The following is an 11505-nucleotide window of genomic DNA, read 5'->3' as shown; positions in this document are numbered from 1 at the left end:
TCCGCGCGCCGCAGCGGGCGGGGCGGTATTTGAGCGCGGCGCGGCGGCGCGGCGCAGAGCGCTCGGCGCGGCGCAGGGAGCGGAGCGGAGCTGAGCGGGCAGAGAGAGGCGAGCGGGTTCGGGCCTCCTCCCACCTCCTCCTCGGTGCCGTGCCTCGCTCTCCCCGGTTGGCCCTGTCACTGTGAAGGTGAGCGATGCCCCGCTGGGCTGGGGCTGCGGGAAGCGCCGCGCCTCGCCCGCTACCGCCCGGTCCATGTGTGCGGTGGCGGCGGGGCGGGTCGCGGCTCCGGGCGGCTCTTTTCGGTTCTCCGAGCCCGCCCTACCCCGGCGGCTCCTGCCGGCCTCGCTCCGCGCAAGGTCACCGCCGCCCCCGAGGCTCCCCCCGGTGAAGGTCACGCGATGTCTCGGCCTGCGCCCGGCTCCGGCTCCCGGCGGCGGCGGGGACGCCTCTCGCTGGGGGAAGGGGCCGTGCCGCGCCGCTCCCGTGGCCGCTCCTGCAGGGCTGGGGGTCGGGCCGGGCCTCGTCCTGCTGTCCTGCCAGGAGTGCTCTGGGTGCCTGCTCGGGCCTAATCCCCTTCCCAAAGCCTCATATTGCCCCGGTGTTGCTGCTGAGGCGGTGGTCTGCTCCTCCCTGCAGGTCCCGTTCTGAAGGGATGGCTCTTAGAGCTGTACCGTTACCCCTTCTCGGGGCCTGTCCCGCCTTGGTAGGCGCTGGGGCTTTGCGTTTCCTCACAAAGAGGGCAGGATGCGGGTGGCAAGGCTCCGAGGGCCGGCTGTGTCTTAAGGCTTCGATGTATGCTGGGCTGCCTTGCAGAGAGGGCTCCTGTATTGCCCCGGGGAGGGCGCTGAGGCCTGGCCCCGGCTGTGGGTGCTCAGATGGGTGTGTGGGGAGGGGGCCGGCTGCAGCCCCACCGTGGCTGGCCTCGGGAGGCTGCTGTGCCTGGAGCAGTGGTGCTCGGGAGGGCAGGCTGGCCGGCACCTGCAGCTCTCCTGAAGGATGATGGTCTTTTACTGTGGTGCTGTTGGCCTTTGGAGGCACGGTTCTGCACTGAGATGTTCCTTGCCTGAACAATGAAGAGAGAAGATGCTTTCTGCAGGTCGCTCGATGTCTGCTTATGTAATGGTAGATGTCCTCTGAACTCTGTGTGCTGGAGACATGTGAAGGCCAGGTGTTCCCTGAAAAGGCTTTCCTGGGAAAATGTCCACAAGTGAATTTCTGCTATGTCAGTCTTCTGTGGGGTGGACATGCAGAAGAAGACTCTTCCGAGGGGCTGCCAGCCCCCTGGATGATGAACTCCAATCTGCAGGCCGTTGGCTTGGTTCTTCTGAGTCATGTCTTGCCCTGTTAGGATTTCTAGGCCCCACGCTAGAACCTGGTGGCTCAAACTGCAGCAGAGAGGGAAACAAACTGACTGCAAGTGGCTTTTCCAGAGGAGGGGTAGAGGCGTGTGCTCTGTTGCTGTCTGAGCTCAGTTCCTGTCATTCCTCTTGGCGCTATGAGTGTACGTTAATAGCAGTGCTCTATTAAGCACTGCATCTACATAGCGTAAATTAAGGTTGCAACAGAAGACTTCAAGAACAGACAGAGTAAAGAATTGAAGTATTGTAATTGTAGGGCTGCAATTATGTAACTGGGTTCTCTTTCTCTCTGGGTAGCAGGCTCCTTTAATTGCTGTAACAAAGCTACTCCTTCAGTTTTCTGGGACTGTTCCAGGAAGTGATCATTGCAGCAGATTTTCTTCACTCTCTGGTAAAGCTATGAATGTGTAGTTTCACTATTTCAAAACATCCTTGGTAGTATTGCATGGGCTCACAGCACTGTAGAAAGATCTAATAAACTTATGGGTGTTTTGCAGGCTTAATTGGAAGTACTTCTTGCCAGTAAGGAGCTTATTCCACAAAGTTTTAGTGTGCTCTGGTAAGAGCTGCTGCTGAGTGAGCAGCAGTGCTTCTTCTCAGCATAGGCCTTTGCTTGACCAGCCCCACAGGTAATGCATGCTTTCTGGCTGGGCCCTCCCTGGGATGATGGCTCTAGTGTCCTGAGTGTGAGTTGGAGTGTGTCAGCAGTGCTGCACAGGGCTCCTTTCCTTGATTCAAGAAAGGCTGTAGGCCTGGGATTGCAAGACCCTGCTTTCTAGGATAACATGAACTGCACCTAGGAGACTTCCCAATGCTGACTGCCTCGTAGGAAGGCTGTGGTAAGTCTACATGTCAATGGCTCAGTGCCTGGTGCAAAACACCTCAACTGGCTCATAGTGAAGGAGGTTAAATGCTCAGCTCAAGTTACCACTTCCTGGTTTCTTAGAGGTGATGGGCAGTACTAGTGTGCTGGCCTCACACCTGTGCTGTGATCTACAGGCAGGGGAGGAAAGGCTGGAGTTATTTTTCCATGGCCCTAGCAGCAGCTGGCTTCCCCCAACGTGTTCCCCTGTTAGACTGTACCATGGTGTTTCTGGTTTGTCAGACTGGCTTTGTCCTGTGGAAATAGCTGAAGTCTGGGGTTTAGCAGCAGTGTTGAAGTGATAAGCTGATTGTGGAACAATTTTCATTCCAAGTGGAACTAGCAAGAGTAGCTACTGATCAAAGGCAAAATAAAAGCACTGGTACTGTTGTCATGCTTAGCAAGCTGCTGCTGGGTACGGGTGGTCTGGGGTCAGCCCTTGAGCCTCCAAACCATTGGTGCACCTGGATTGCAGACTTGGCTGTAGCCTATTGATGTATAGGAGGGCTCTGTCTCTGCAGATCTCGTCTCCTCCCACACAGCTTTTTTTGCCTGTTTGATGCAGGTGATGATGTTGGGCTATCTCTGATCTAACCTCCAGGCATTGCCAATGCTTCAGTGTTCCAGCTGTAAAGGATCTTACCCTGGGACTGCTATAGGCTCCCTGATAAACTCACACTGGGTGTAAAAGGGAGTTTGTAGTATTGGCCTGTGACGCAGCCTGCCATAAAGGACAACCTCTGATGCATGGGCAGCTTCTCCTTTCTTGGAAAGAGATTAAAGGGATCTATGTTCTGCCTTAGGTTCACGATGTCTGACAGAAAGGCTGTCATCAAGAATGCAGACATGTCCGAGGACATGCAGCAGGATGCTGTTGACTGTGCCACACAGGCAATGGAGAAGTACAACATAGAAAAGGACATTGCAGCATATATAAAGAAGGTAAATAAGGGATGAGGGGGTTGCTCTGGCTTAGACTTCCTGCAGCTCTTAAGTATGTGTGTATGTTGAACCTGAGTGTCTGAGACTTCATACTTCAGTGTTTGGAAGGAGAAGATGTTTTCTTTGTTTCTTCACTGCTATTCCCAAGAGGATGGAGTGACTTTTCCAAGGTCAGAGGAAGACTGTGGTAGAGCAGGGCCTGGTGTATTGCCACTCGGAGCGAGCGGTTTGAGTGTTTTCCCTCTGAATTTGCTGGCCTGAAGAGCTGGCTGCAGCCTCTGTTTAGGGCTTGCTCCACAAATGCTGCTGCTGCTTTTGCTTGACTGCTTCTGCTTGACTGGCAGTACAGGTGCAGGATGGGATTACTCCGAAGCTTCACACAAGTGGGCAGCCCTGCATGAGCAGTTCTGTTTGTAGTGTTCCAGACTCCAAGGTGGTGGGCGTGGAGGAGGATGCAGCCTTGTTCTGCCTGGCAGGGATGTACAAACACACTGCTTTAAAGGCAGTGCAGGCAGTTCCCCTGGCTCATGAAGATGTTTCCCTGTTTGTGGGAGCCCATTAACTTCTGTCTTATGCTTGACAGCATCTGGGGATCTGTCAGTTCCCTCTGTAGCCACTTCTCTGAAGGGCCAGACAAAGTCATTTTGAAGGCGCAAAATATTATGTAGGTAATGCAGTCCTGGCACCAGGGTTAGCTTTTGGGCCTTGCTTGTAATCTAAGCTCGAATGGATTCAAAGATGTCTCCTGACTTCTCAGATCACTTTGATCTGAAGAGGCAAGACTTATCTCAAAGTGCTTGAGGCAACGTAGTGTGCAAAGTGAGTGAATGCAACAGAGAATCCAAAAAGTTGGCCTTTATATCCTAAGAGTGCTGGGAGAAATTATTTGATGCACCTTCATGCCCTGGCAAGAAAGCTTTTACCGACTTCAAAGGTTACCTGCAAGGAGCTGAGACTCTTGCTGCTGTCTGAGGACTAACACTTGCTTTAATCTTTAACATTGTGCTCTTCTGGCTCTGTCTGGGGGAGGGAAGGGTGTTCCTGCGTGTTATGCATTAGAGGGAAGAAAATGGTCTTTAATGCTCTCACACCTGCTAAACGGACTAAAAATTAATAGACTAGTGTTCCTTTGCTCACCTCTTACCTCAAAGGTCTTAGTTGTGTCCTGTGAATTTTCTTGCTTATTTTCACTGGAGTATTCTCCTCTTGATGAAGAAGTGTCCCAAACTGCATAAGCCAGACTTCTTCCTTTATTTAGGTGACCTTTAAGCTCAAATGTCTTGCTAGAGCAGACATGCCAAAATCTTTTTTTATTTTTTGTGAGTAGGCTTGGAATGGGAGAATAGAAATATTCCCCTCAGCTAGCCTACATGAAGTGCCTGTATAGCGCTGTACCGAGGAGAGCTCTTACGTCTGCTCATTCTGCCCGAGGCCGATGCGTGTTCCACATCTCAGGAGATAATTTGCTTGTGTTGGATCCTTCAGACAAGCCTGTGCAGAGGCCTGGCTCGTGTCAGTCACTTCTTCACTTAATACAATGGTATCTTGCTGTGGGAAATCTAAAGATGCTGCAGGTGGGAGGAGAGGAGTTAGTGTGAACAGAACCAGCTAAGAATTTGTGCTTGGAGCTATTTTCATGTGGGCTTTCTTGGCCTTAATGCCTCTCTTCTGTTTCTTCAGGAATTTGACAAGAAATACAACCCAACTTGGCACTGCATTGTTGGCAGAAACTTTGGCAGCTACGTAACACATGAGACAAAGCACTTCATCTATTTTTACTTGGGTCAGGTTGCAATTCTTCTCTTCAAGTCTGGATAGGAAGTAGGAGCAAGTGAAATCTGGACTGTAATGCACTGATGGCTGAAGCCACGACTCCCCTTAACATGGCTATGCCGCTGCATGGACTGTATACTATATTTAATGTGTATATGTTGCAGTAAAATTCTACTTCTGTTTAGTTGCCTGGGAAGAAGGCGGCATTTTTTTGTTACTGCTTTTTTTTGGTTGTATTGCACTAGGAAACCTGTAAATGCTTAAACAATGGCCTTTACGTGGTAAGAAATAAAACTGTTCCACAACAGCTCCCTCAGTGGTAATTCCTTCTTTGAGGCTGGGAAAACTTCTTTGGGCAGGCCAAAAAGACCCTGACTTCCTTATGGAGTTTTACTAGACTGTTAATCTTGTAATGAGGAGCAAAGCCAGTGTGAGCCCCTGTACCCACCCTGCAGACTGTAGAGAGCTGGCTCTCCTAGTAACCTCAGCGCAGGTACTTAATCCACCTGAAAGTTGGTGGGGTGGCTCTTATTTATGTGGCTTTCACACATGTTGAACTCCACCCTGGACTGTGATTAAAAACAGACTTGCAGCTGGCACCCTCAGTGTTCTTTCAGTACCCATCACTGTATTTTTTGGCTCTGCTGAAACATTGACCTAGGCTTGTAAGTACCTCAGCCTGGTCTAGAAGACTTCAAGAAGCATCCCCTTGAGATGCTGCTTCCTGCAGCAAGCAGCAGCCTCTGGCTGAAGTCTTTAGACCTCGATACTGAGATCTAAAGTTGGCCACATGGCCCGTCCCTGAAATGGAGTAGATATCAAATTGGTGACTACTGACAACAACCTATTTGGCATGTTTTTAGCCAGTTGTCTCAACACTGCCTTAACTTGATGCTCTCCTTTAAAACAAGCTAGTCATGTGGAAGATTTGTAAGTGGCCACTGTCTCTTTTTTTAATTTCTGTAGCTGATAAGCTATTTCTGGAGGACTGTCCTCCATGTTCTGATATCTGCTTTTGTTCTTAAAGCACAGTACCAAGAAGTTATATTTACATGTGATGTTTGTGTGAAGGAAACTCATGTGACATCTGCTTCAATGGCAGAAAAATGTCTTGGTCTCCAATAGGTTCAGCAGTGATGTTGTCTTAGTATGTACTGACTCTTGGATTAAACTGCAGGAAGTGTTTTTTATCTGGGTGGGAGGAATCCTTCCGAAGGACAGTGTGATGGCAAGTAAATATTTAGTGCTTGTCATAAAGTCTATCTATTGGTTTGTTAACTAATGTATAGGCAATATCACTGGGCTTGTGAGCCTAACTTGTGTCTCTAGGACCAATTTGGTGTTGGTAACAGGTCACTGCTGGGGTGGGAAGGCAGAGTGAAGGGAGCTATTCTTTGTGAAATGGCTGGATGACCCAGGTTGACTACTTCCTGAAGTAAAAGTCTTTCTTGTCTCTGTGCAAAATCCAAAGTATGCCTAATTTTGTAATATGGGTAGAACAATGTTGTAACTAGAAAGAATGTAGCTGTCATTACTTCATGTTGATGGAAATGTTTGCACTGGGGTAACGTGCCTTGGGCTGTCTGGGGCACTCTTGTGGTCTTGTCTGTTGAGAACTCCACTCTTGAACTGAAAGAATGTTTTGGATTTGTTTTTTTCCAAGCATGAGTCTAATGTGAACCTGTTCACGGTCTCTTGTGGAGCAAGATACGTTCCCTTCATAACTGCAATGGCTCAAATACCATTTATTTTTTTCAAACATTAAAGGTGAATTGACACATTTAAACAGCCTCTAGTTTCTTCATTGCCAGCTGTCTGAAGCAAAAACTGCTCTTATCTGGAGAAGGTGAGTGACAAGTTCTCTGCCCTGGAAGATGCTGATGACCCAAAGGAGGCAGCTCTGTGGAAGCAGCAAGAAACTTGGTCGGGGAGCATATGTGGCCCATCTGTGTGGGCACTGAGCTCCAGTCTGGCTCAAACACTGAGCCAGAAGGAGAGATGGAGGGGAGAGCATCCTGCTGCAGCCCTGATGGGTGCTTCTGTGCCAAGTAACCTAGATATGAAGGCATTAGGTCTGACCTCTTAATGGCTTCAGACAGACTGGGGGTAGTGCAGCAGCCGGGTCCTGGCTCCTGTATGTACTCGGGTGTCTGCCCTGCTTTGCAGGAAAGTTGGGTTCCTCTCTGTGCGTCGTAGCAAGGCAAAATCTGGAAGTGTTGCCAGCTGCCTGGAGCTGCTGTGTTTAATACTCCCCTTGCCTCCCTGGCTTGTTCCAGCCAGCCAAAGTTTGAGCGTGTAGCCTCCCTGATACTTTGGCAAAGCTGTGGGCTCTTACCAGCTCCAACAGTGTAACAGCTATGCAGCAGGACAGTAACACCAGCATGTAAAATGAGGGGAAGCTGAGCTGCAGACGAGTGTGAGGCTTATGATAAGCAGCTATAAAATGAGCTGAAAGCAGAACTCCAAAGCAAGCAGCAGTATGTTTGTTACACACAGGCAGCCTGTCTAACCTGCACCTGACAGTGCTGAAAAGCAGAGGAGGTTTCTATATTTGGGAGGAGCTGGGAGTGCTGCTCCTCCCTCTGCATTCCCAGTGAGCCTTTTAGCTGGAATTATAGTTTAAGCTAAACTGTGCTGAGGCTCTGCATTCCTGGTATGGCTGGGTCTGAGTTATTGCTGCGGCTCCAGGAAAACATCTGCAGCCCTGTGGGGCTGGGGAAGTTGATCCCTAATGGTGCATGGGGATCTTAATGGTTAAAAACTGATTCAGGAATGCCAGCTGCAGCACAGGAGGCTGCTGATCTGAACTCCCGATGAACTTTTCCAGGGCTATTCTGTCAATGGGGAAGCATATTTCAGTGTGTATAGTTACATCCCAGGGTTGTGATGCTGCTGTAAGCTGGTCCATGGTGGAAAGTGGAATCCTGGAGGGATGGCATGCCTTGGAGTTGACACGTGCAAGTAGAAAATGAGTTTGTTGCTTTCTTAGATGTGTCATTGCAGCAGAAGTCCCCCTTCAGGCTAAGAAACAAGTTCTAGCTTGCACCTTTAGCGATGAGGCTAGCAGGGAAACCAAGCCTTGCTCACCTGCCTCTGCACAGCTGAGAGCAGCAGGCTGAGGCTTTAACACAGAGCTTTGTGTTCCACTGCCTTTCCCTTGTGCTCCCCAGATGCTGTCTGACACAGCTTTTGGCTTTGAATTTTTCCATTGCTGTGCTCCACATTCGTCTCCAGTTTCCACCATGTGCAGGTGGCCTGCATTATGCCTCAGAGCATTAACTGCCTCTGTGCTGGAGAGGCCAGCAGCAAGCTGGGATGCCCGCTCAGTCTCAGCAAGAACACAGAGCTATTTGGAAACATCTGGATCTGGAGCAGTGAGTGGAGGGTATGTATCTGTGGGGGAAACATCTGGAGAAAGAAACTGCTTCCAGATGTTTGGAGAAAAAGTGCTGTTTAAATGTGAACTCAGTACATGTTACCATTCTGCTTTATGGGCAGTCAGAAAACATCTGATGGCAGCAGGGCCTGAGCTGCTGGCTGCTGCTTGTGGGTTCAGGCCGACGTCTGCAGATGTGCGTGTGCATTTGCTGCGGGTAACTGGTTCATGGTGGGGGAGGGTGTCACATTATTTTTTTCTTGTATGAACCAAATTTTTAAATTTCTTGTGTAGAGTATTTCTTCCAGATGTGGCCTTGCAAAAGCACTTTTGTGGCACTGAAGACCGCACAGGCTACTTTTTTGGTGGCTGTGTTCCATGTGCGTAGCTATTGCTCATTACCTAGGATTCATTTCTCTATGGAGGGAACCTGGTGTAAAGCAGCTGGAGAAGGTGCAGGAGCCAGCCCTGCCTCCTTGCCACACAGGCACAGTATTATTCTTCTCTGTATCCGCCTGTGTCTCTGGGAAGGGTCCTAGTGATGGTGAGATCCTCCTAGCCCCAGGCACCCAGGCAGGGGCTGGGCATCACAGCCTATTCTCTTGGGAACCCCAGGACTGCGTGTCTGTGCTCTCCATCCTTCCACCCCACAAAGTCACTCTGCAGCACGGGCATTGCAGTGTTAGTCTTTCCCGAGCACATGGAGAGGAGCCTGTTGCTGATAAACCTGATACCCGAAGGACGTGTTCCTTTTTTGCAGTGTTTCTGTGGGAGGTTTGAGATGAAGAGAGAAAAACATGGAAATCATTTTTATCTCCTGCTCAGTCCCTGCCTGGTAAATCCTGAAGAGCCGATGCCACTTGGTGCGGGAAGCAGGGCTGTGCCATCCCTGCCCACCCGAGGTTTCCCTGCTTTGTTCTATTTATTGAGCAGCGCCTCCCACACCCTTTGCCAGACTGTGACTCATAGCAACAAAGCCTGTGCCGAAGCCATATGCCTCAGTGCTGGATGGATATGGGAGCTGCAGGTTCCTCGCTGGAGGATAAACTGTGTTTATTAAAAGATGATCAGATGCTTCTTCCCTTAAGGCAGCATCTAGCTGAGGCTGAGTAACAGTAACTCATTACCAGTGAGACAAATAACTGCTTTTCTTCAGGTCAGCAGCTTCGCCAGCCCCCCTGGGGGCTGTCCTACACCGAGCGCCTGTGGCCTCGCAGCCAGCACAGGAGAAACAAGGGAGATGAGCCCCTGCCGAGCACTGTGCCCTGGGAAGGGTGGGCTGGAGCGTCCCTGAGTTCCCCTGGCACTGTGCTGGGTGGGGAGCAGAGCAGGATGGGGATTGCTGTAAAGCAGAATGCAGCATCCGCACTGTCTCAAAACATGTCAGGTCCTCGCTGACCCGTCCAGATTGCCTGTGCAGCCTCCAGATGGTTTTCTCTTGGATTTTAGCCTCTGGCTTCCTCCTTTTTGTGTCCAGCTGCACCAGGCTGCAGCTTTGGGTTTGGCCCTGCAGGGCCGTGCTCTGGCCCCATCCCTTTCCCTGCAGGAGGCCTGGGGGCAGCCCAAGGCTCTGCTCTGTGCCCAGCAGGATTTGGCACTGTGTTAAGCTGCAGGAGCAGCCCCATTTGGCCCTGGAGGGCCTCGTTTTACTTCCTGCAGAAGCTGTTTTAGTGACCGGTGAGTAGAAAGAGTCTGTGAAAGAGATGCAATCCCCTCCGCATTTCAACACGTGCGTGGCCTTTCCTTTCACCTCCTCCCAGCCTGGTGTGAATTGAGTGCTTTCAGGGGGAGGAGATTGCTGGGAGCTCTTCTCTCCGGTTGCATTGGTTACAGCCCATAAAAACATCTCAGGAATTTGCCACAGCAGTCACTCGCATCATGAAAGCGGCCTTTGTTCCCAGAGTCACAGCAGCACCTCTGACCAGTATGTGTGGGCCGGGGGCTGCTGTGGGGCACAGGCACCCAAACCACACCAGGAGAAAGTGTTTCCCAGTGTCTTGCCGGGACAAGGTTCCCTGTGCGAGCTGTGCTTTAGCCCTGTGCTGCTTAAGCTGAGTCAGAGGAACGGAAATCCCATCTTACACAGACATCTTTCCATGAGCAAGAGGTTACGTGTTCTGTTCCTGGCTCAGGATCTCATGCTGGTGGTTTTGGGGTCTGGGTGCAGGTGGGATGCGGCCCCACTGCAGCCTGAACTCAGCAGCAGCTGGCACCCAGCCCTGAGCGTGGCGCTGGGAAGAAATAAATGCGTTTTGTTTTTAAGGAAGGCCCAAAATGCTTTGACAGGGACAAAACCTCTTTGTCAATCCAGTTCTAAAAGTCTTTTCTTGAAGGGACCACAGTGTCCTGGTAGAGAGCAGCTGACCTGGCCCATCAACCAGCTCGCAGGGGTCAATCCAGGCCTGCACTGCAGAGGATCCCCTGAAACGGAGGGACTGAGGGCAGGTACAGCCTGGCCCTTTCCAGCGAGGTCCTTGGGTGCTGTGTCCCTGGTGCACAGTGGCTCACACAGCGCAGGGCTGGGTGTGACTCAGCAAGCACCGGTGCCAGGCCTGGGCTTTGTGTCGTGACTGTCCCCAGCAGCGCTGACACCTGCAGTTCCGGCAGAGCTGGGCTGGCTCAAGACACCACGGTGCTTAAATATTTTACAGAAAATCATTAAGCAATTAAACTGGCAGATCTCACATCATATGAGAAGCAGCCTGTAGTCTGTGTATTAAACAGGGCAGTGCTTTCTGTTCTTTCTGGGTGTCTTCTTGGAGTCCAACTCCAATCCTTGCTTCAGAATAACTATAATTATCTCTAACTGCCATTATTGTTTAACATTTTTAGCATTTTCAAGCCCAAACTGTTAGTTTTTCATGCAGATACAGTCAGCAGCCAGGGTTCACAATGAAAGCAATTAAAATCCTGTGATTATTACAAGCCTGCTTGTCTATACAACAGCTTCAACCTGCATCACTTGCCAAGACATAGGCCAGGAGCTCAAGAGAAATCCAGCATTTATTTGGTAACCCAGCAAAGCCACTACCCCTCGCTGTCTCCAATGATTTGTATCTATGGCACTTTTTGGAAGGACAAGAGGGGAGGGGAAAGCAAGCATTTTCTAGAATACATCCCTGGAGAATACACAGCAAAGATAAAATTATGCACATGAATTATGCAGATGAATTATGATTTCACTCCTATTTTT

At 50.4% G+C, this 11505-nt stretch overlaps 1 protein-coding gene across 1 annotated transcript; it reads left to right on the top strand.

Annotated features, from left to right (window-relative positions):
• On the top strand, positions 32-6722 carry DYNLL2 (dynein light chain LC8-type 2). The gene is made up of 3 exons (XM_021415882.1): positions 32-187; positions 3025-3163; positions 4844-6722. The coding sequence occupies exons 2-3, from the start codon at positions 3032-3034 to the stop codon at positions 4979-4981; spliced, it is 270 nt and encodes an 89-aa protein (XP_021271557.1). The 5' UTR covers positions 32-187; positions 3025-3031; the 3' UTR covers positions 4982-6722.

This window comes from Numida meleagris, chromosome 18 (genome assembly GCF_002078875.1).
Source record: "Numida meleagris isolate 19003 breed g44 Domestic line chromosome 18, NumMel1.0, whole genome shotgun sequence".
Classification (NCBI taxonomy): Eukaryota; Metazoa; Chordata; class Aves; order Galliformes; family Numididae; genus Numida; species Numida meleagris.
This window is presented reverse-complemented; position numbering and strand designations above follow the sequence as displayed.